This window comes from Cottoperca gobio, unplaced genomic scaffold, assembly GCF_900634415.1.
Source record: "Cottoperca gobio unplaced genomic scaffold, fCotGob3.1 fCotGob3_230arrow_ctg1, whole genome shotgun sequence".
In the NCBI taxonomy this organism is placed as follows: Eukaryota; Metazoa; Chordata; class Actinopteri; order Perciformes; family Bovichtidae; genus Cottoperca; species Cottoperca gobio.
The window spans coordinates 144314-167942 of record NW_021166859.1 but is presented as its reverse complement, the minus strand read 5'-3'; the positions used below and the strand labels follow the sequence as shown (position 1 = coordinate 167942).

The following is a 23629-nucleotide window of genomic DNA, read 5'->3' as shown; positions in this document are numbered from 1 at the left end:
ACTCTGTGTCTCCCTGTGAGGACAGGAGGGCGGGCACTCTGTGTCTCCCTGTGAGGACAGGAGGGCGGGCACTCTGTGTCTCCCTGTGAGGACAGGAGGGCGGGCACTCTGTGTTTCCCTGTGAGGACAGGGGGGCGGGGACATGAAGCCTGTGTGTGCAGGGCAGCAGCTCCTGCTGACAGCAGCAGCTGTCCCTCTGTGAGCAGAGCCTGGAGCTCTTGGAGCTGCTTGCACCTGAACATGTCTCCGCTGCAGCTGTCCGTGTACTGGCGCCTCTCCCTCGTCTTCTTCTTCACCTCTTTCCTCTTCTTTCTCGACATTTTCACCGCCGCCGTCGTCGTTGAAACTTGTCACCATGGCAACGGCACCGACCCACCGCACGGAACGCTGGGACGGAACACCGAGGGCAACCAATCAGAGCCCGGCACCGAGAGCGGGAACCAAGACGTGAGTGAAGAAGAGTTTACACACTTATAACATGTTGAAACAAAGATGGCTCTCACACAACAAGTGTTGCACATTAACATGCAGCGTTAATGTGCAACAGGACTGTTAATGTGTTCTGTCAACGAGAAGACGGATCTATCAACTACAAGGCACGCTGACACACACACACACACACACACACACACACACACACACACACACACACACACTGATCTGGAGCCCTGATCCCCTGTCACACTCCGGGCACCTACAGAAACACTGATAAATGAGAGATACAGGTGTTCCAGTGTGTCTTTATCGTGTGTGTGTGTGTGTGTGTGTGTGTGTGTGTGTGTGTGTGTGTGTGTGTGTGTGTGTGTGTGTGTGTGTGTGTGTGTGTCAGTCAGTGTGTGCTTGGACAGACTGGCTGCCATACGCTCAGACTCTCTACATGGTGGGGCTGCTGCTGGGATCTCTGGTGGGAGGAGCTTTATCCGACCGGTACAACACCAACACAGCATCACATGTGCAGCTTCAGCTCCTTCCATGCGCCTCTACACCTACTGTATGTGTCTGTGCAGGTACGGGAAGCGTCCGGTGTTATTGGTGTGTGTGTGCACGCACGCCGTCTGTGGCCTGGTTCCCGCCGTCCTTCCTCAGCCCTTCCTCTTCCTCGCTGTGCGCTGCCTGACCGGCGTCTGCTGCTGCTGCATCAACATCTGCTCCTTCAGTCTGGGTAACAACAAGTCTTTCTTCCTGGCTCGTTACCATGCGGGTGACTGGGCGTCCGCTGAGGTTCATTGGACCGCGGTGGGACTAAAGTCACGTTGACTGGTCCGAGTGCTAATGAGGCGAGGCGGCGTCCAGCGGCTTTCTGACCTCTGACCTCTGGCTGCACCAGGAAGCAGCAGGTTCATTACAGCCTGAAGCGTTTAGTCTTTCTCCATGTTGAGGAGAGATCAGGGAGCCGTTCTAAAGGGTTCATCCTCTGGGGAGCAGCAATGGGATCATTTAGTTTTGCTCTACAATTTCACTTCAACTCTTCATTTTGTTCTTTAGTTGACACGTACAGATGCTCGTGCTGCTTCGTGTAATGATTATGACGAGAAACCGCAGTAATGTTCAGTGTCTTCTTCTCTGGTGTTGGATGTTTTCTTGACGTAGACTTTATCACCACTTGCTGGCGTTCTAGTCTGGACGGATGTTTTTTTAAATATGTTGTGAATTGTTAGTTCTCCGCAGACGCAAAGCCAATTGTTCGAGTGGCACGATTAACACGAAGGACCCGAACAGGAGAAATTCACGTCATTCGCGTATCTGCGCGACTTGATAACATTGGATAGAGCAGCTACAATGTTAGCCTAGCTTAGCCCTGATCAATCCGACACAAGACGGACCTGACGCAGCCTCTCTTCACAGATCACCATCACTGATCCTTCTGTTGTTGTGAGTCACAGAACGCTCTGTTCAGTGGATGTCAGACCGCTGTGGTGTGCAGTAGTTGTGTTCTGTGTTGCAGCGGTGGAGTGGACTCAGCCCGCAGCTCGCCTCTGGCCGCCGGCCTTCCTGCCGTTCTGCTTCAGCTTGGGGACGATGGGAGGAGCTCCGCTGGCCTGGCTCAGCCCCACCTGGAGACAGCTGCACCTGTCGCTGGCTCTGCCTCAGCTCGTCTGTCTGCCACTCTACCTGTAGGTGCACCTGTCTGTCTGTAGATGCACACACCTGTCTGTCTGTCTGTAGATGCACACACCTGTCTGTCTGTAGATGCACACACCTGTCTGTGTCTGGAGATGCACACACCTGTCTGTAGATGCACACACCTGTCTGTCTGTCTGTCTGTCTGTAGGTGCACACACCTGTCTGTAGATGCACACACCTGTCTGTCTGTCTGTCTGTCTGTAGGTGCACACACCTGTCTGTCTGTCTGAGTGTTTTCTCTGCCTCCTCAGGTCGCTCCCTGAGTCTCCTCGCTGGTTGTTGTTGAGGCGGAGGATGGATGTTCTTGACAGTTACCGTAACAACAGCCCTGCAGATAAACAGTGTCTGGACTTGGTACACACACACACACACACACACACACGCACACACACACTCTTATCAGTTAACAATGTGTGTGTTTACGTGTGTAGCTGTTGGACTCGGCCTGGTCCGACCTGCAGAAAGCCCCCGAGGCTCAGAAGGAGGCGGCGCCGGGAGGCCACGTCCCCAGTGACATCATCCACCTGAGACATCCGACCGTGCTGCTGCGGCTGTTCATCATGAGCTACCTGAGGTCAGGACAGACAAATTAAATACAATAAATACGTGACTTCCAATGTTAGGAAAAAAATAAGATTACATTATGAATTATAATTCAGAGTAAATGTTTGGAGAATAACGTCTTTATATTTTGAAGATAAGGTTGTAACTACGAGACCAGTGAAATAAAGTGTCCAGACTAAATAAGATGATTTCTAACGCGTTTGTTTTGCAGTGCGGCATCAGCGCTGACGTACTTTGGGATCTGCATGAACATCGGTTCGTTCGGCGTCGGCGTTTACTCCGCCCAGTTCTTCTCCGGCCTATCAGAAGCTCCCTGCCTGCTCGTCCCTTTGGTCCGCCTGGGACGCCGGCCAATCAGCATGCTCGCTCTGTTCCTGAGCGGAGTGGCCTGCTTCCTGTCGTTACTGCTGTCCAGATACAACGGTGCAGATTAAAATATGTGTGTTGCTTAATGTTCAGCTGAGTAACACTTCATACTACACGTGTTGTACTGTAGTAATATCGTTCCCACAGTGGATCTTTTTTGGATTCATTCTGCAGTACGACTAGATTTTAGGGGCGTATAGTACTGTATCGTCAGCGTAGAGTTAGATGCTTTTTTTTACTCGTACCTTATTTTAATATTATAATGTTACCATTAGCATATTAATGGGGTGGACTAAAGTGATTCTAACTGACATGTTATTGATCAGTAATCAAATATCAGGTATGTATTGTGTTTGCAGGCGAGCCGGTGCTGGTGATGAGTCTGGCTCTGCTGGGCAAACTCTGCATCTTGGCTGCGCTCTTCATCTCCATACTGTACAGCATCGAGCTGTTCCCCACGGTGGTCAGGTACAAACAGATTACTGAAAGGATCCCTGCTTAAAGTTACTGCTAACATTTCTTGTTAGGATGTCACAAAGAGACACAAAACCAGCACAAAGAGACAAAAAACGACTACAAAGAGACACAAAACGACCACAAAGAGACACAAAACGACCACAAAGACACAAAACGACTACAAAGAGACATAAATGACTACAAAGACAAAAAATGACTACAAAGAGACACAAAACAACTACAAAGAGACAACGACTACAAAGAGACACAAAACCAGCACAAAGAGACAAAAAACGACTACAAAGAGAGACAAAACAACTACAAAGAGACAACGACTACAAAGAGACACAAAACCAGCACAAAGAGACAAAAAACGACTACAAAGAGACACAAAACGACCACAAAGAGACACAAAACGACCACAAAGACACAAAACGACTACAAAGAGACATAAATGACTACAAAGACAAAAAATGACTACAAAGAGACACAAAACAACTACAAAGAGACAACGACTACAAAGAGACACAAAACCAGCACAAAGAGACAAAAAACGACTACAAAGAGAGACAAAACAACTACAAAGAGACAATGACTACAAAGAGACACAAAACCAGCACAAACAGACAAAAAACGACTACAAAGAGACATAAATGACTACAAAGACAAAAAATGACTACAAAGAGACAACGACTACAAAGAGACACAAAACGACTACAAAGAGACATAAATGACTACAAAGACAAAAAATGACTACAAAGAGACAACGACTACAAAGAGACACAAAACGACCACAAAGAGACGACTACAAAGAGACACAAAACGACTACAAAGAGACACAAAACAACTACAAAGACACAAAACGACTACAAAAAGACAACGACTACAAAGAGACACAAAACGACCACAAAGAGACACAAAACGACCACAAAGACACAAAACGACTACAAAAAGACAAAAATTTACCACAGAGACAAAAAACAACTACAGACACAAAACGACTACAAAGAGACACAAAACGACCACAAAGAGACACAAAACGACCACAAAGAGACACAAAACGACAACAAAGAGACACAAAACGACTACAAAGAGACACAAAATTACTACAAAGACACAAAACGACAACAGAGACACAAAACGACTACAAAGAGACAACGACCACAAAGAGACACAAAACCCGTCCATATAAATACACATATAACACGTATATAATGTCTTTGTACTGCAGGCAGCGCTGTGTGTCCGTGGTGAACCTGTGTTTCCGGCTCGGCTGCTTGGTGAACTCCTTCGTACCCTCCAACCCAGATGGGGCGATCTCATTGGCTGCCATGGTGGTGTACAGCAGCGGACCAATCGTAGGCTGCAGTCTGTGCCTGCTGCTGCCGGAGACCAGCGGCATCCCGCTGCCCGACTCTGTGGAGGATTGTGACCGGCAGCCTCGGCCCCGTCCCCCCAGTGTGAGCGCCCTCTGGAGGACACGGTGAGAAGAACTCATTTATTCACAGACACTTTGTGGTGGTTTTGCATCTATTTTGAGTTGTTCTGCGTGTCTTTGTGATTGCTTTCCGACTGTCAGGTGTCGTCAGCGTAAAGTCGGACTACAATGTCAGTCACCCCGAGCAACCGAGATCGAGATACTCATTTGGTAGTTTGTGAAAGAAAGTGAGTCCCTCCTCAAGGATCAATCCCACAACCTCAAATCTTTGGACCAGGACTGAGTTACTGAGTTCTGATCTCACATGCAGGAAAAACTGCAAGACAAATAAATTACATCACACGCACATTAACGCCTATAGAGTAAACCAGCCACCGGGAAAAGATCCTAGACTACTAAAACAAGATGCAAAATGGAAAAAACAATCCTGAAGAACACTTTGAAGCAGAAGTCACATATTCAAACTAAAGATCTACTTTAAAACCATTAACAGCTGCAGAGTGAATCATTGTAGTGATTTAACGTGTGTGTGTGTGTGTGTGTGTGTGTGTGTGTGTGTGTGTGTGTGTGTGTGTGTGTGTGTGTGTGTGTGTGTGTGTGTGTGTGTGTGTGTGTGTTTTCAGGAAGCTGGTGAGCAGCCAAACCAGGAAACCAGAGATCCTCCCTGCAGAGAAAGACGACACACACACTGGACCCATATGAACACACACACACACACACACTTAGTTCTGATTTTAAATTAAAGACCAAAGCGTCTTTTTGTTTTTAAATAAACTTTAGGATTTTAAACTAGTCTTCAATGTCGAGACACTTTTATATTCTTGTGTTTTTTAATGTAAAAAATAACTAAGGGTCTATATTTTATAAACACATTTAATATAAATATAATATACATTAAATTTACATGAAACACTTTATACATTTAATATATTGCACTTTTGTAATTCTGCACATTTTCTATGTAAATTTGAATGAAGAAAAACAATAAAATTGTATAAAAAGCATTTCATAACAAGACTCGTGGTGAGATCTCATTGCTGCAGCCGCAGCGCTCTCTGCAGGGCACAAGAGGAGCTGCAGCTACACAGGTTTATTATTTCACAACGCACATTCAGAACTGGATCAGAAGGTCAAACTGTCATTTATAGATTGTTCTGTCGGTAGATAAAGTAACGCGTTTCTCTCACAAATAAAACAACAGAGATGGAAGTCGCTATAAATCTGATTTATTTATGATCCTTATATAAAAACAACTCACTTCATCATCGTGTTTTATAAAACCTCCTCCTGCTGTAACAGAACCCACATGTGAAGCTTTCAATACTGTTCCAGACCAAACTAAATATTTACATCAGCGTTTAATATACTTTAAAATGATTATTTGTTATTATATGTTGTATTTGTACTATGTTGTTTATCCTGTACACACGACATCTATTGCACGTCTGTCCGTCCTGGGAGAGGGATCCCTCCTCAGTCTCTCCCTGAGGTTGCTAACATTTCTCCCCCTTTAATTATGGGGTTTCTTTTAGGACGTTTTTCCTTGTGCGATGCGAGGGTCTAAGGACAGAGGGTCTGAGGACAGAGGGTCTGAGGACAGAGGGTCTAAGGACAGAGGGTCTGAGGACAGAGGGTCTGAGGACAGAGGGTGTAAGGACAGAGGGTCTGAGGACAGAGGGTCTAAGGACAGAGGGTCTGAGGACAGAGGGTCTGAGGACAGAGGGTCTGAGGACAGAGGGTCTAAGGACAGAGGGTCTGAGGACAGAGGGTCTGAGGACTGCCTACAGCCCTTTCAAAGTAAAACAAAACCTTCATCGGGTTTGAAAGGGGATTTCACTTAAAGTATCTTCATGTTCTCATTGTTTGTCAAAAAACATTACATTTGCTTTTGTTTTCTCGGTTTTATTTTGAAGGGAAAGAACAGGAAGGAAGTGTTTGAGATACTTTGCCAGATAAATAAACAAATCAAAGTATAAATATTTATGAATACAGGATTTTAACTTAATGTAACGCTCCAGTGTAAACAGTTGAGTTTTATTTTGGGGGAAATGTTAAATTTGAATGTATTATAATCCACGACCAAAAATAATTCTCAAACAGAACATTTGTGTTTTTCCTATTAATTGTGATATAATTCATGATTAAATCTTATATTAATTATAGTTCGTCGTCCACTGAGAGGAATCGGTCTGAACTCTTCTCGTCCTCCCGCTTGCCGTAGTTCCTCAGTCAGTACGTGACGAAGTTAGCGGGGAAGATGCCGACGCGCCCGTCTCCGAGCCGCCCCTCCCACCAGTCGTACTCCGACTCCGTCTTTGTAACCACGGTGATGCTGTCGCCGGGGACAAAGCTCAGGTCGCCGGGCTGTTGCCCCGTGAACGGGTGGGTCGCCGTGACAACGAGCTCGCCGCTAGCCCCGCCCACTGACGATCCTACACCTGGAGCGGGAAAAGTTTTTGTTAAATAAGGAAACTTTATTTATAAAAACACAAAAGAATATGTCTAAATGAATCCGCTCCACCTGGTCATATTAATACTCACGTTCCTCGAGGTACTGGCCGAGGAGGTGGAGTTGCGGCCATATTTGACTCAAACCTCTTGATCAATCCTAAGCCTAAACTAAACTATAACTCTTTTGAAAGCCTTGTTCTTACGCTCTCAAACCCAACATGGAAACAATAAAGCCAGTTTTATTAGTTACTGTGTACCGCCCTCCTGGTCCGTATTCTGAAGTTCTATCTGAACTCTCAGAACTTTTATCAAGTTTAGTCCTTAAAACAGATAAAGTAATTATTGTAGGTGACTTTAATATTCATGTGGATGTTGATAGTGACAGCCTTAATAATGCATTTATCTCAATATTAGATCCACTGGGTTCAGTCAGAGTGTACATGAACCAACTCACTGTTTAAACCACACTCTGGACCTTGTTCTGGGATATGGTGTTGAAATTGAAAGTTTATCAGTGTGTCCACATAATCCTCTTTTATCAGAACATTTTAATAACTTCTGAAGTCCTGTTCCTATTTATCTGAGCGATCTCAATTTGTACTTGTTAACGATAAATCCTCCATGACAGCCAAAGTCAGTCTTGGAGTTCCTCAGGGTTCTGTACTTGGACCGATTCTATTCACCTTATATATGCTTCCTTTGGGCAATATTATAAGGAACCACTCTATAAACTTTCATTGTTATGCGGATGATACCCAATTATATCTATCAATTAAACCAGATGAAACCAATCAATTGGCTAAACTTCAAGCCTTAAGGACATAAAAACTTGGATGTCTAGCAACTTCTTGATGTTAAACAGACAAAACTGAAGTTATTATACTTGGCCCTAAACGCCTCCAAAACGCATTTTCTAATGACATAGAAGCTCTGGATGGCATTAACTTGGCCTCCAGCACCACTGTAAGGAATCTTGGCGTCATCTTTGATCAGGATCTGTCGTTTAACTCCCACATAAAACAAATCTCAAGGACTGCCTTCTTTCATCTACGTAACATTGCAAACATAAGACACATCCTGTCTCAAAATGATGCAGAAAAACTAGTCCATGCATTTGTTACTTCAAGGCTGGATTACTGCAACTCATTGTTATCAGGTTGTCCCAAAAAGTCTCTTAAGACTCTTCAGTTGATCCAAAATGCAGCGGCACGTGTATTGACTAGAACAAGGAAACGGGATCATATTACTCCTGTATTAGCTGCTCTGCACTGGCTCCCGGTAAACTACAGAATAGAATTCAAAATCCTTCTCCTGACTTACAAATCAAGTAATGGTCAGGCTCCAGCATATCTTAAAGATCTCATAGTACCTTATAAACCAACTAGAGCATTGTGCTCCCAGACTGCAGGGTTACTTGTGGTTCCTAGAGTCTCTAAGAGTACAATGGGAGCCAGAGCCTTCAGCTATCAAGCTCCTCTCCAGTGGAACCAGCTTCCAGTTTGTGTTCGGGAGGCAGACACACTCTCCACATTTAAGAGTAGGCTAAAGACTTTCCTTTTTGATAAAGCTTATAGTTAGGGCTGGCTCAGGTTTGCCCTGAATCAGCCCCTAGTTATGCTGCTATAGGCTTAGACTGCCGGGGGACACCTCCCTGCTCTCTTCCTTCTCTTCCTCTCTCCTCCCCTCCCTCTCTATCTGTATGTATTTATATAAATGTATGTTACTAACTCATCATCCGGGGTATCATCCCCGGAGTGTCTGTCTCTCATGTGGCAGGTTGCCACTGATACAGTTTACATCAGGATCATGAATCGTGGCTGCGCCTGCTGACCTGGTCCTGCTGGACACCGGGAAGCCTTTCTGACATTTTCCTGGATTCATCCAAACTTTCTATTTCTTTTTTTTCCAACACAACATAATTTCTGTCAAATGTTGTATTTGTACTATGTTGTTTATCCTGTACACACGACATCTATTGCACGTCTGTCCGTCCTGGGAGAGGGATCCCTCCTCAGTCTCTCCCTGAGGTTTCTTCCATGTTCCCCCTTTAATTATGGGGTTTCTTTTAGGAAGTTTTTCCTTGTGCGATATGAGGGTCTAAGGACAGAGGGTCTAAGGACAGAGGGTCTAAGGACAGAGGGTCTAAGGACAGGGGGTCTAAGGACAGGGGGTCTAAGGACAGAGGGTCTGAGGACAGAGGGTCTAAGGACAGAGGGTCTAAGGACAGGGGGTCTAAGGACAGAGGGTCTAAGGACAGAGGGTCTGAGGACAGGGGGTCTAAGGACAGAGGGTCTAAGGACAGAGGGTCTGAGGACAGAGGGTCTAAGGACAGAGGGTCTAAGGACAGAGGGTCTAAGGACAGAGGGTCTAAGGACAGAGGGTCTAAGGACAGAGGGTGTTGTATCCTGTACAGTCTGTAAACACTGAGACAAATGTATAATTTGTGATATTGGGCTATATAAATACATTTGATTTGATGTGTTTATTCTTATTCATTTGATTACTGTAAAACATTCAGCAACAACTATTCACAAGAATTCACTTCATCACGTAAAATATTAGAATACTATATAATATATATATATAACTATTAGATTGTAATAACGCATAACTACTTTAAATCTTATATAATGTCATATCTGTGTAACGAAGGTGATCCCAGTAGCCGTCTGGTCTCAGTCTCCGTTACGTTTGTGTAGCTCACAACCATATACTTGTTGTTCATATTATGCACAGACGCGTATTAAGTTGTTTAAGGAAGACACTTACCTGTTGTCTCCTGTCTCCAACTCCCAAGGTCCGCAACTAAAAGAGTCCCCATGGAAACAACACATTTTTATTGTTCCGGGAGGGTTCCACAGAGCCGGATGAAGTGTGTGTGTGTGGGGGGGGTAAATGTATGTGTTGTACGTTGTATAGCTATATGGGTATATAAGGCTGCTCTTTGGGAAATTGAGGGGGAGTAGGATGGCCTCAGGCATGAATGTAGTCAATTGTGACCACTGGTTTGTGACACTGTATATATATATATATACATATACATATACATATACATATATATACATATACACATATATATATATTTTTATATATATCTTGTAAATAAATGTCCACGTTTGTGTTTTGCTTGTTCTCCTGCCTCTGCCTCCTTGCTTATGGTCTGGACCACTCATGGTCAGCCTAACAATCTGCATGAACGTTTGTTACGGCAGAGTGTGTGTAGCTGCAGGTTGTGACCACAAGAGGGCGCTGCAGCTCACACACACACACACACAATGTGGTGATGGAAAGGGAAAGAAAATAAAGAAGGCAATAAGGAGGTTAAGAAGGGGATAGAGAAAGGAAGTATGTGGTGATGGAAAGGTTAATAAAGAAAGAAGGATGTAAGGAGGTCAAAAAGGAAAAAAAGGAGATAGACAAAGAAATAAGGAGGAAAAGAAGTAAGTAAAGAAGGAAAGGAGGTGAAGATGAAACTTAACAATAAAGGAGGAAAGAAGAAAACAAAAAGGAGGAAGTGGAGGAAGCTAGAGGGTAGGAAACGAAAGGAGATGGTAGTTAAGGAAAGTATGTGATGGGGATGGAACAAAGGAGATATAAAAGGACACAGGTACAAGGTAGCAGTGAACATGGAGGTAAAACTCACCTGAAGTCTCAGATTTATAGATGGAGATGCTCGGGTAGAGGACGTTTTTACCAGTGTTGGCTGGCGGCTGCTGGTAGCCGGCTGGAGGCTGCTGGTAGCCAGCTGGAGGCTGCCGGTAGTCGGTTGGCGGCTGCCGGTAGTCGGTTGGCGGCTGCCGGTAGCCGGCTGGCGGCTGCCGGTAGCCGGCTGACGGTCTTTGCTGGGGAGGAACAGAAGGTCTGGATGGAGGAAGAGATGACTGGAGAGCGAGAAAGTTATAAATGTTATTTATAACTATGAATAATTGAGACCGTCCTCCCCAAAAAACTGACCCATAGGTTGTTTGTACAAGCAGTTTATTAAAACCCATATTTACGTTTATTGTTAGGCACGATCATAATAACAAGGCCATAGTAAAGCAGCGGAGAAAGTCGGGTAATGTAGCATAAAGAGAGACAAAGTCCACGTAGGGAGGAGGTCGGGGTAAAGACTTCAGACTTTGACCCAGGAGACATGTATCCCGTGTGAAACCAAAATTCATCGTTTCCTTTTCTTTAGCTACTTACGCCAGTTAGGTTACGTAAAGTAGTTACCTCGCTTGACATAAGTGACGTAACGAAACACATTTAACTTATGTCACTGAAGTTACGTAATCACACAAACTCAAACCATTATATTCTCCTAAACCTAACAAGCAGTTTTGTTGCCTAAACTTAATCGAACTGCGTTTCAAACTGCGAGCGTTACGTTAAGGTAGGTCCATCATGTATGAACTCAGTCCATAATCTTTGGTCAACGTGTTCATACGATATCTTACTGAAAGTTATTGTTGTTTTTCATGTGTTTTCCTACAAATATTATAAACACAAACACGAATGATCAGTACTTGGTTTGGTATAGGAACTGAACGTGGTTTTAAAATAAGTACAGAAGTTACATAACAAATAAGTCTAAGTTGACTTCCATCGACCCCAACTTCCTCCCTAAGCCGACTCACTCGCTCTTTATACTCTATCACCTGTCCTGGCTCACAATAACGTATCTTATATACGCATTATAGTGCATTATAGTGCACCATAGTGCATTATAGTGCATCATAGTGCATTACAGTGCATCATAGTGCATTATATTGCATTATAGTGCATCATAGTACATTATAGTGCATCATAGTGCATTATAGTGCATCATAGTGCATTATAGTGCACCATAGTGCATTATAGTGCATTATAGTGCATTACAGTGCATCATAGTGCATTATATTGCATCATAGTGCATTATATTGCATTACAGTGCATCATAGTACATTATATTGCATTATAGTGCATCATAGTGCATTACAGTGCATTACATTGCATTACAGTGCATTGTAGTGCATTATATTGCATTACAGTGCATTGTAGTGCATTATATTGCATTACAGTGCATTACAGTGCATTACAGTGCATTACAGTGCATTACAGTGCATTACATTGCATCATAGTGGATTATAGTGCAGTGCATTATAGTGCATTACAGTGCATTATATTGCATTATAGTGCATTGCAGTGCATTATATTGCATTATAGTGCATTACAGTGCATTATATTGCATTCCAGTGCATTCCAGTGCATTACAATGCATTATCGTGCATTATAGTGCATTACAGTGCATTATAGTGCATTACAGTGCATTACAGTGCATTACAGTGCATTATAGTGCATTACAGTGCATTACAGTGCATTATAGTGCATTCCAGTGCATTATAGTGCAGTGCATTATAGTGCATTACATTGCATTACAGTGCATTACATTGCATTACAGTGCATTACAGTGCATTATCGTGCATTATAGTGCATTACAGTGCATTATAGTGCATTACAGTGCATTATAGTGCATTCCATTGCATTACAGTGCATGCATTACATTGCATTACAGTGCATTATAGTGCATTACATTGCATTACAGTGCATTATAGTGCATTATAGTGCATTATAGTGCATTACATTGCATTACAGTGCATTATAGTGCATTATAGTGCATTACAGTGCATTACAGTGCATTCCATTGCATTACAGTGCATGCATTACATTGCATTACAGTGCATTATAGTGCATTATAGTGCATTACATTGCATTACAGTGCATTATAGTGCATTATAGTGCATTACAGTGCATTATAGTGCATTACAGTGCATTACAGTGCATTCCATTGCATTACAGTGCATTACAGTGCATTACAGTGCATTCCATTGCATTACAGTGCATTACAGTGCATTACAGTGCATTACAGTGCATTACATTGCATTATAGTGCATTCCATTGCATTATAGTGCATTACAGTGCATTATAGTGCATTACATTGCATTATAGTGCATTACAGTGCATTATAGTGCATTACATTGCATTATAGTGCATTACAGTGCATTACAGTGCATTCCATTGCATTACAGTGCATTACAGTGCATTACAGTGCATTACAGTGCATTTCAGTTCATTACAGTGCATTATAGTGCATTACAGTGCATTATAGTGCATTACATTGCATTATAGTGCATTCCATTGCATTATAGTGCATTACAGTGCATTATAGTGCATTACATTGCATTATAGTGCATTACAGTGCATTATAGTGCATTACATTGCATTATAGTGCATTATAGTGCATTACAGTGCATTATAGTGCATTACATTGCATTATAGTGCATTATAGTGCATTACATTGCATTATAGTGCATTATAGTGCATTACAGTACATTATAGTGCATTACATTGCATTATAGTGCATTACAGTGCATTATAGTGCATTACATTGCATTATAGTGCATTACAGTGCATTATAGTGCATTACATTGCATTATAGTGCATTATAGTGCATTACATTGCATTATAGTGCATTATAGTGCATTACAGTGCATTATAGTGCATTACATTGCATTATAGTGCATTATAGTGCATTACATTGCATTATAGTGCATTATAGTGCATTATAGTGCATTACATTGCATTATAGTGCATTATAGTGCATTATAGTGCAGTGCATTATACTGCAATACTTTTGATAGTGCATGAGAACAGCCTGCTTCAGTTGGTGGGTGTAAATGTTATTTACCTTTGGACGCATGTGCTTGCTGGTCCAGTCGGAGGTGTAGGCCTCAGTGTAGACTTCCAGGATGTGGTAGAGGTCGTAGCATTCTGACGGCGGCTCCACGTCACCGTTCAAAATGCCCGATGCGCGGATTTCTCGTCCGTAGAACCTTGCAGCCACACATATAAATCACATATTTCAAATCTATAGCACAACAATGCTTCAAACGACACTCCGACAGGCATATTGGTTGTTATTCGTACTTGCGGTTGGTGTCTTTGCGTTCGATCAGACCAGATCCCTCCAGAGAAATACCAGCAAACAAACCTCTGGATCTACAGTAGGTGAAGACCGCCGCGGTGCTGCGAATAAGCACGTCCGCCTCCACGTTCCTGAAAGGCAGAAAGTTAAAGGACATGGTTATCTATCGGGTCATAGGACTGCCTTAATAAACAATAAATCTGTCAAAGAATAAGAAAATAAATATGGACATATAAACAGAAATATATTAAATTATAAATAAGTAAATAAAATATGTGGACATATAAAGACAAAAGAAATATATAAAAGAATAATTATAAGCATTATTTATTTCTTAATTTCTGTATATATTCAATTATACAATTTTAAAAAACACAATTATTTATCTTTTGGCATATACATTTATTTATTTATGTATTTTTTGTTTGTCTCAAACATTATATTTCTATAATTTATTAAGTTAATGTTATTTATTTGTATACCTTAATTTGTCTGTATTCTCTTTGCTTCCCTATTGCTTTTAAATGAAGAAAACATTTAAGAAAAATTAATAAACAGCATTAAATACAAATATTTTGTTAAATAAATATTTAATAAACAGAAAAAAAGAAACAAATAAATGTCAAAATGCTTGTAATTATTCTTTTAGATTTTGTTATTAGACTTTTTCCATGTTTATTTCTTCTTTTATTTACTTACTATATATTTATACATTCATTTTCTTTCACAGATTTATTCTTTTGTATGGCAATCCTATGACTCCAAAGTTATCTCTTTGGTACTAGCGGAAAAACAAAGTCTATTTTCTGTGTGTATATTCTATTTTTATTGTCTGTGAATGTGATGCACTCCATATACTGCTTCGATTCTGTACTTTTTATCCTGTTATTCGTCATCTCTTATTCGTGCCTTATTTTATTCTTCGTAAATCTGTGTGAAGTTGTTAATATATTTTAAGACTATGTGGTTGTGCTTGCATAATGTCGATTAAGTTTTTGAACTGCATGACCTTGTACAGCTCACAGGGTGAATCCAGACAAATGATCTGACTTCCTGCAGCACACTTAGCACAGTCAGTGAGATACGTGGCCACGCCCACACACACGCCTGCCCACACCCCTCGAACTTAAATAACACTGGACTCTTTATTCTAACACTCCACACACAGTTTCCCGTTTCTGCTTCAGGCATCAAAGCACAGCGACTGTCGTTAAACGTCTCATGAATCTGAATTAGAGTCAGACGCTCACCTGCCCACAGGGCCCACGGCCACGGTGCAGTTCCCCCCCAGGGTCAGGTTCCCGCCCTTCGTGAATGCCTCGACGGCTCGCCGCTGGTTCAGGATGATCACCAGGTCGGACACCTGAGGAAGTTACAGAAATAGAAGAGAGATCATCGACTTTAAGGCTTCTTCAGCATCAGACTTCTGACACACACACACACACACACACACACACACACACACACACACACACACACACACACACACACACACACACACACACACACACACACACACACACACACACACACACACACACACACACACACACACACACACCTCCACCCCGATCTCGAAGCCTCCTCCCAAGCCGGCGATGCCGATGGCAGACGGAGCGGACCAGCCTGAAACAGAGAAAGATATTTAAAGATTCGTTTTACTGCAGATATCTTTCTTAAATAGTCTTAAGTTCTATATTGTTATTGTTGTTATCTTATTGACATGCATTTCATTACAATTCATTTGATTATTGTCTGATTTTATTTGCCTCATGGCAGTCCTGAAATGTTTTAATCCTTGTTCAACCATGTAAACAGTATTTTTTCAATGCTTTTATTATTAGTCAATTATTGTTCAAACTTTATCATTTGTATAAATTGTATTGTTATTATTAATAATTAATTATTATTATCAAATTGTTATATTTTATTAGTAGTATTATTACTTTGTTATATTCAATCATCATTATTCTTTTATTAATGTCATTATTGTATTGTTACAATTATTTAATTGTAATTTTGTATTGTTATTATTATTACTACTAAAATATACATTTTTCTACTCATGATGTTTTAACAGGTACTTATAGGATGCTATCAGGCTCGAAAACAAAAACAAAGACTGTATCCGTCCAACTTTATCCACGCTGATAAAATCTGGACGTAAAAAGAATGTAATCAACAATTCACTGCTCTTGTTTTGCAACTTTGGTCGAACTGCTCCTTTAATCTGAAAAACCACGAAACCGACAGAAAGCCCTGCAGAGGAGGCAAGACCGACCCGTGTGATCCACGATGGCTTTCTTTTTAGCATGACGACAAACGTCAACATCCTCCGCCGCCGCACGAGTAAGTGAACATAATAATCAGACGCATCAGATGACCGACGCCGCGAGCAGATCTGAGGGTGTTTGTGCCACAAAATAAAACTAAAGAAGGAACAAACACAAGTATCCCAAAGACCGTCAGAGCCCGGAGCATTAAATATGAAATACAATGCTGCAGAAACACTCTCTGGAGCACGTTTATTATTTTATTATTTATTATTTTATTATTTTATTATTTTATTATTTTATTATTTTATTATTTTATTATTTTATTATTTTATTAGGGCTGTCCTCCACTGAGAAACTCTTACTCAACTAACTCGTACCATTTTATCGACTATTTGATTCGTGGATTTAACAAGAGAGGAGACAAGAGGAGGAAACAGGAGAGGAGACAGGAGAGGAGACAGGAGAGGAGACAAAGGAGAAGACGAGGGAGGAGACAAGAGGAGAAGAGAGAGAAGAAGAGAGAGGAGACAAGGGAGAAGACAAGAGAAGAGATAAGAGAGGAGACAGGAGAGGAGACAAGGGAGAAGACGAGGAAGGAGACAGGAGAGGAGATAATAGAGGAGACAAGGGAGGAGACAAGAGAGGAGACAAGGGAGAAGACAAGGGAGAAGACGAGGGAGGAGACAGGAGAGGAGATAATAGAGGAGAAAAGGGAGGAGACAAAAGGAGACGAGGGAGGAGACAGGAGAGGAGATAATAGAGGAGAAAAGGGAGGAGACAAAAGGAGACGAGGGAGGAGACAGGAGAGGAGATGAGACGAGGGACGAAACGAGGGACGAGACAAGGGACGAGGGAGGACAAGGTGGAGGAAACAGTGGAGGAAACAGTAGAGGACACAGTAGAGGACAAAGTGGAGGAAACAGTAGAGGACACAGTAGAGGAAATGTAGAGGACACAGTAGAGGACACAGTAGAGGACACAGTGGAGGAAACAGTGGAGGACACAGTGGAGGACACAGTGGAGGACACAGTAGAGGAAATATAGAGGACACAGTGGAGGACACAGTAGAGGACACAGTGGAGGACACAGTGGAGGACACAGTGGAGGAAACAGTAGAGGACACAGTAGAGGACACAGTAGAGGAAATATAGAGGAAACAGTAGAGGACACAGTAGAGGCAATGTAGAGGAAACAGTAGAGGACACAGTAAAGGAAACAATAGAGGACACAGTAGAGGAAATATGGAGGAAACTGTAGCGGACACAGTAGAGGAAATGTAGAGGACAGTGGAGGAAACAGTAGAGGACACAGTAGAGGAAATATAGAGTAAAAAGTAGAGGACACAGTAGAGGAAATATAAAGGACACAGTAGAGGACACAGTAGAGGAAACAGTAGAGGAAACAGTAGAGGAAACAGTAGAGGACACAGTAGAGGAAATATAAAGGAAACAGTAGAGGACACAGTAGAGGAAATGTAGAGGACACAGTGGAGGAAACAGTAGAGGAAATATAGAGGAAACAGTGGCAGACACAGTGGAGGAAACAGTAATGGACACAGTAGAGGAAATATAGAGGAAACAGTAGAGGAAACAGTGGAGAAAATGTAGAGGACACAGTGGAGGAAACAGTAGAGGACATATAGAGGAAACAGTAGAGGACACATTAGAGGATACAGTAGAGGAAATATAGAGGAAACAGTAGAGGACACAGTAGAGGCAATGTAGAGGAAACAGTAGAGGACACAGTAAAGGAAACAATAGAGGACACAGTAGAGGAAATATAGAGGAAACAGTAGAGGGCACAGTAGAGGAAATATGGAGGAAACAGTAGAGGACACAGTGGAGGAAATATAGAGGAAACAGTAGAGGACACAGTGGAGGACACAGTGGATGAAACAGGAGAGGAAACAGTAGAGGAAATATAGAGGAAACAGCAGAGGACACAGTAGAGGATACAGTAGAGGGAATATAGAGGAAACAGCAGAGGACACAGTAGAGGGTACAGTAGAGGAAATATAGAGGAAACAGTACAGGAAACAGTAGAGGACATAGTAGAGGAAATATAGAGGAAACAGCAGAGGATACAGCAGAGGAAACAGTACAGGAAACAGTAGAGGAAACAGTAGAGGACACAGTAGAGGATACAGTAGAGGGAATATAGAGGAAACAGCAGAGGACACAGTAGAGGGTACAGTAGAGGAAATATAGAGGAAACAGTACAGGAAACAGTAGAGGACATAGTAGAGGAAATATAGAGGAAACAGCAGAGGATACAGCAGAGGAAACAGTACAGGAAACAGTAGAGGAAACAGTAGAGGACACAGTAGAGGGTACAGTAGAGGGTACAGTAGAGGAAATATAGAGGAAACAGTAGAGGACATAGTAGAGGAAATATAGAGGAAACAGCAGAGGATACAGCAGAGGAAACAGTACAGGAAACAGTAGAGGAAACAGTAGAGGACACAGTAGAGGACACAGTAGAGGAAACAGTAGAGGACACAGTAGAGGAAACAGTAGAGGAAACAGTAGAGGACACAGTCTTACGTCGGTCACCCATTCTGGCGATCACGATGCCGCTGCCCCCTCTGGCTGTGATCATGAAGCCGGCCTTGATGACGGAAATGATGGCCAGACCCTCCGCCTTCGCTATCACATGAGCTGCAACACAGTGAAATGCACATTTAAACATTTAAACATTAAAATGTTAAAACGTTTAAACATTAAAATGTTAAAACGTTTAAACATTTAAACATTTATCCTCGCCCTCTCACAGCTGTTTTGTTACCGGGGATGAGTTTGTCAGGACCGTTCCTGTTGGAGATTTCGGTGAACTCTCTCAGGATCTTGGCGGCTTTCTTCGCCTCCGACTTCAGATTAGAAGGGATGGGGTTATTCACTGCAAAACACACAAATTATACGCTGTATTAAGAAACATCAACAGCTCATTCAGAGGGGGTTTGACCTTTCCTGTCACTTTTTAGCCCTACGTAAAACTTCCACAAAGAGGGGAGTCACAAAACTGGTCAATGAGCTCCTTGTTGTCTTTATATTCATCTAATCACATCTACATCTGTGCCGAAAGATCAGCAAACGTTTTCAGAAAGTTCTGATAGTGTGGGTTTGTTATTGGGAGAACTGAGCTACTTGTTTTAGAAATCCATCCCGATTCATCATTTAGTGGTTAAAATGTAAGAAAATAAAGAAAAGTCCAAGAGGACATCTTCGAATGTCTCGTTTTGTCTGAAAAACACAAAAGACAAATATTTATCAATTTATCCTTTCTTAAATTTTTTGTTTAAATTATTATTAAAAACGATTATTAATAAATGTATTATTATTATTATTAATAATAATAATAATAATAATAATACATGTATTATTATTATAATTATGAATAATAATAATAAATGTATTATTATTGTTATTATTATTAATAATAATAATAATAATAATAATAATAATAATAATAATAATAATAATAATAATAATAATAATATTGCATTTATAATAGTAAAATAGTAAAATAGTTCTTGATTAATTTTCGAGGGGTAAATGGGTTCAACAGTCGAACAGTTGCCTAACCCCTGCAGGTATGTTGCCAGGTAACATCTGTTGATGGTTGTTCTTATTGTGAAACTCCTGCCGGCTCCTCCGGACTCTGTGTGCTGCAGCTAGCTGTCAGCTGACTTTGTTAGCGTGTCGTAGCTCAGCTGAGGGCGTTGTTGTGTCATGTGTCAGGAATGTGCTGCTGCAGCAGGCGGCATGTTGGCAGCCTGCGCTCTGCTCTCTGACTGACCAACAGCAATGTAGTGATGTGCTACTCTGGAGGGTTGCTGTTCCAAGAGGTCGAAGTATTCAACGACGTGCTCGTCGTCTCCGAGGAGGTTCTAGGGACCTTTACGCTCGCCCATGAGGAGTTTTAAAGGTCTAATAGGACGTTTCTAGTCGTCTCTGAGGAGCTTCTGTTGGTCTTGGGAGAGGTTGTAGAAGTCTTTAACAAGGTTTTAGTCGTCTTAGAGGACGTTCTACACGTCTCTGAGGAGCTTCTATTGACCTTTTATGCTCCTCTGGTCTATGACGAGTTTCTGTCGGTCAAACAGGATGTTTTAAGTTGTCTACGAGGGGGTTCTATGAGTCTATGAGGAATTCCAATTGGTCTGTGATTGGTTGTGTTGGTCTATGAGGACTGTCTCAGGATCTTTGTGTGGGTTTCATTGGATAGGCAGGTTTCTAACAATCTTTTAGGAGGTTCTAGCGTTCACAGCTGTCAGAAGTCAAAAGTAAATGTCTCAAAACTGAACTTTAGTGATTACACATGGTTCAGGATCGAGGTAATGGAACAAAACCTGTTGTGTGATGCAGGGACTCATTCAGCAGCCGGTTTTAGTGACTTAATGAACCAAATTAAGGTTCATTAAGTCACTAAAACCGGTTTAATTAAAGGTCATTCATTTAAACGACAATAGAGAAAGGGAAACAGAATATAAAGATGAAATATTTACATCCTTATTGTAATACGTCATATGTTGTTATGTTGAGGAATAAAAGCGCAGCATGACTTCATAAGAATAATAAGAATAAAAAAGACACCACTTTGTTCAGGGTTCATTATAATAACTTTCCTAATCTAAATCGACGGCTGAAACATTGTTAAAGTTATATTATAAATATTGTATATTTACTTTGTACGCTTTGTAACGTCAACATCTCAAATAACTGCACGTCCTCCTGTGTGACAGTGAAATATCATTTACGTAATAAATATAAATGTTGAGCAGTACCTGCAGGTCCGACGGCCGTCGTTACTACAAACCGGAAACTAAATGTCTACGTGATTAACGAGCTACATTTACAACAAAACCAACTTTTTTGAATATTCTCGGAGATTAAAAGCAATAAAGCGGGAACATAATGAAGAGGTTGATCCTCGTAGATTTGAAGTTATACATTTACAAAGAAAATATCAGAAATGATCTGAGATTAACGTCGTAAATATAAGATATAATATAAGCGAATATTAGAATCGTTTTGTTTTCTCGTAAATGTTTAATCTTGTACATTTTTCTCGCTAATTTACGATTTTTTATTCTCAGAAAGTTTCTGATTTACAATATCAGAATAAAAATAAATCCTAAAAACAAACTCTGAATATTCCCCCCCCCCCCCCCCCCCCCCAATGGCCCTAATACGGCTCGTCGTCGATGTATTGCACCAATGTCCTTTCCAGGCTTCTGTAGTTTTCTGCCACATCAGCTACGAGGGAAACTTTTCCGTTTATACAATCAAACGCTTCACGTCACAGACTTTCCCGCCAAATCCAAGTTCCATCAACGTCCATCAAGAAATCAGGACCGAGCTCCTTCGGTTCCTACTCCTCCTCCTCGCTCCCTCCTTCAAAGATGGCGGTCATGGGGGCGGCGTAGAAGCGGCAGCGAGCAGAGAAGCGCCGGCTGGAGGAGCAGGGCGGAGTGAGGGAGCGAGGCCGCACGGAGGAGGAGAGGAAGAGGAAGTGGGAGGAGGAGGAGGAAGCGAGCACGAGGTCCCGTCGCCCCCATCCAAACCCGATCAGGGAGAAGTCGTGAGTGCACGGAGACGCTGGCACGTCCAGAGTCAGGGTGCCGGTAATATCGCGTGGATCCAACGTCTGGGACGCGGGTTTGTCTTGAGGCGGCGGGCGACTCTGGAGGTCGCTAGAAGTGGCGGGAGTCAAGAGCACACAAAGCCGCTCGACGGCCGAGACTCGAGAAGACGATTCGCAGCGACTCCCTTTCCTCAGCAGGAGCGCCTTGAAGCTCTCGCTCCTCGCCGATCTCCTGAGGGACGCAGGGCACGCTGGACGAGGTGGCGGGGCGGAGGGGGAGACAGGAGAGGAGGAAGAGGAGGCTCGATGTCTGTCGTCTGCTGAATCCCTTCTTCCCAGCATCTTCCTCTTCGACCTGAGAAACAGAAACAGAGCATCACCGAACACACGGATAATAAATATACTGAAATGTTAATAACTTAAAGAAACATTGCGTGCAAAGTCCGCACGTAAACGTCAGATAGAAAGATAGAAAGATAGATATTCGTCTCAACGTGTGTGTCCGATCTGAAGTCAGTGTTACGCCGTGCGGAGCGGCTCTAAACGTTTCTGGGTTCATTTCAGATGTTTTGAAACATGAAGTCAAGATCTGAGAAGATGCAGAGACGGAACAACAGAGAAGAAGGAAGAAGACTCACAGAGCAAAGTTTACTATGTTTCCTACAAAGGGACAGGAAGCTTAAATACATGCATTGTGAAGTATGGAGTCATCGGAGTGCCATAAAAAGATACGTCGGTAAAAGAAATGTGAAAATATAAATATATAAAAGAATAAACAGAATCAGGGAGAATGGAAATATAAATAAAATACACTTACATGTTCAGGTATTTCTTTAAATATATAAAGATATAAATGAACATGTGAAAATACAGTTTCTTTTACAGATTTGATCTTTTTTTATTGGCTCTTCTATGACTCAACTGGATATTTCACTAGTTAAACCCACGAGAGCTAAACTGTAATTACTACACACTCAGTGACTTTACCTGCAGCCTGCCTACCACGCATCACGCTGTGCCTTCCCATAATGCACTGCTCCATGTGGCAGAGAGAGATCAAGCAGACACGTCAGCACATGGATGGGTTGGTACAGTAATGTGAGCGGTGTGTGTGTGTAGTGTGCAGTGTGTGTGCAGTGTGTGTGATCAGTGTGTGTGCAGTGTGTGTGCAGTGTGTGTGTGCAGTGTGTGATCAGTGTGTGATCAGTGTGTGTGCAGTGTGTGTGTAGTGTGTGTGCAGTGTGTGAGCAGTCTGTGCAGTGTGTGTGCAGTGTGTGATCAGTGTGTGTGCAGTGTGTGATCAGTGTGTGATCAGTGTGTGTGCAGTGTGTGCAGTGTGTGTGCAGTGTGTGATCAGTGTGTGGTGCAGTGTGTGTGCAGTGTGTGATCAGTGTGTGTGCAGTGTGTGATCAGTGGTGTGATCAGTGT

General features: G+C 42.2%; 3 protein-coding genes across 6 annotated transcripts in view; 1 reads left to right on the top strand and 2 right to left on the bottom strand.

Moving 5' to 3' along the window:
• The first annotated feature begins 104 nt into the window (after nt 1–104).
• LOC115004952 (solute carrier family 22 member 13) lies at nt 105–5946 on the top strand. Of its 4 annotated transcripts, none has more exons than XM_029426706.1 (10): nt 105–447; nt 830–927; nt 1008–1162; nt 1946–2114; nt 2376–2478; nt 2586–2698; nt 2900–3111; nt 3414–3522; nt 4742–4993; nt 5572–5946. In XM_029426706.1, the coding sequence occupies exons 1-10, from the start codon at nt 241–243 to the stop codon at nt 5648–5650; spliced, it is 1497 nt and encodes a 498-aa protein (XP_029282566.1). In that variant the 5' UTR covers nt 105–240; the 3' UTR covers nt 5651–5946. The 4 variants fall into 4 exon arrangements, with proteins under 4 accessions (XP_029282566.1, XP_029282565.1, XP_029282567.1 ...); XM_029426705.1 differs by having other exon boundaries at nt 106–447; nt 2556–2698; XM_029426708.1 differs by having other exon boundaries at nt 394–447; nt 834–927; nt 2556–2698.
• Nucleotides 5947–6650: 704 nt separating this feature from the next.
• Nucleotides 6651–23629, bottom strand: part of sh3yl1 (SH3 and SYLF domain containing 1) — a 23959-nt gene continuing 6980 nt past the window's right edge. The window contains exons 2-10 of the mRNA XM_029426699.1: nt 19406–19516; nt 19165–19278; nt 15907–15971; nt 15596–15708; nt 14348–14476; nt 14109–14253; nt 11043–11280; nt 10169–10204; nt 6651–7386 (exon numbers count right to left, since the gene is read on the bottom strand). Coding sequence (XP_029282559.1) covers nt 7178–7386; nt 10169–10204; nt 11043–11280; nt 14109–14253; nt 14348–14476; nt 15596–15708; nt 15907–15971; nt 19165–19278; nt 19406–19516 — 1160 coding nt within the window. The 3' untranslated portion in view covers nt 6651–7177. The remainder of the gene's footprint in view (nt 7387–10168; nt 10205–11042; nt 11281–14108; nt 14254–14347; nt 14477–15595; nt 15709–15906; nt 15972–19164; nt 19279–19405; nt 19517–23629) is intronic.
• Nucleotides 21787–23629, bottom strand: part of LOC115004942 (NHS-like protein 1) — a 21474-nt gene continuing 19631 nt past the window's right edge. Inside the window, 1 exon segment of the mRNA XM_029426694.1 lies at nt 21787–22556. Within this exon segment, the coding sequence (XP_029282554.1) occupies nt 21989–22556 (568 nt within the window). The 3' untranslated portion in view covers nt 21787–21988.

Coding starts and splice junctions, on each gene's coding strand:
- LOC115004952 (XM_029426705.1), top strand. CDS start 241: ATGTCTCCGCTGCAGCTGTCCGTGTACTGGCGCCTCTCCCTCGTCTTC. Junction 2,479..2,555: donor ATAAACAGTGTCTGGACTTG/GTACACACACAC, acceptor TTACGTGTGTAG/CTGTTGGACTCGGCCTGGTC. Junction 3,112..3,413: donor ACTGCTGTCCAGATACAACG/GTGCAGATTAAA, acceptor TTGTGTTTGCAG/GCGAGCCGGTGCTGGTGATG.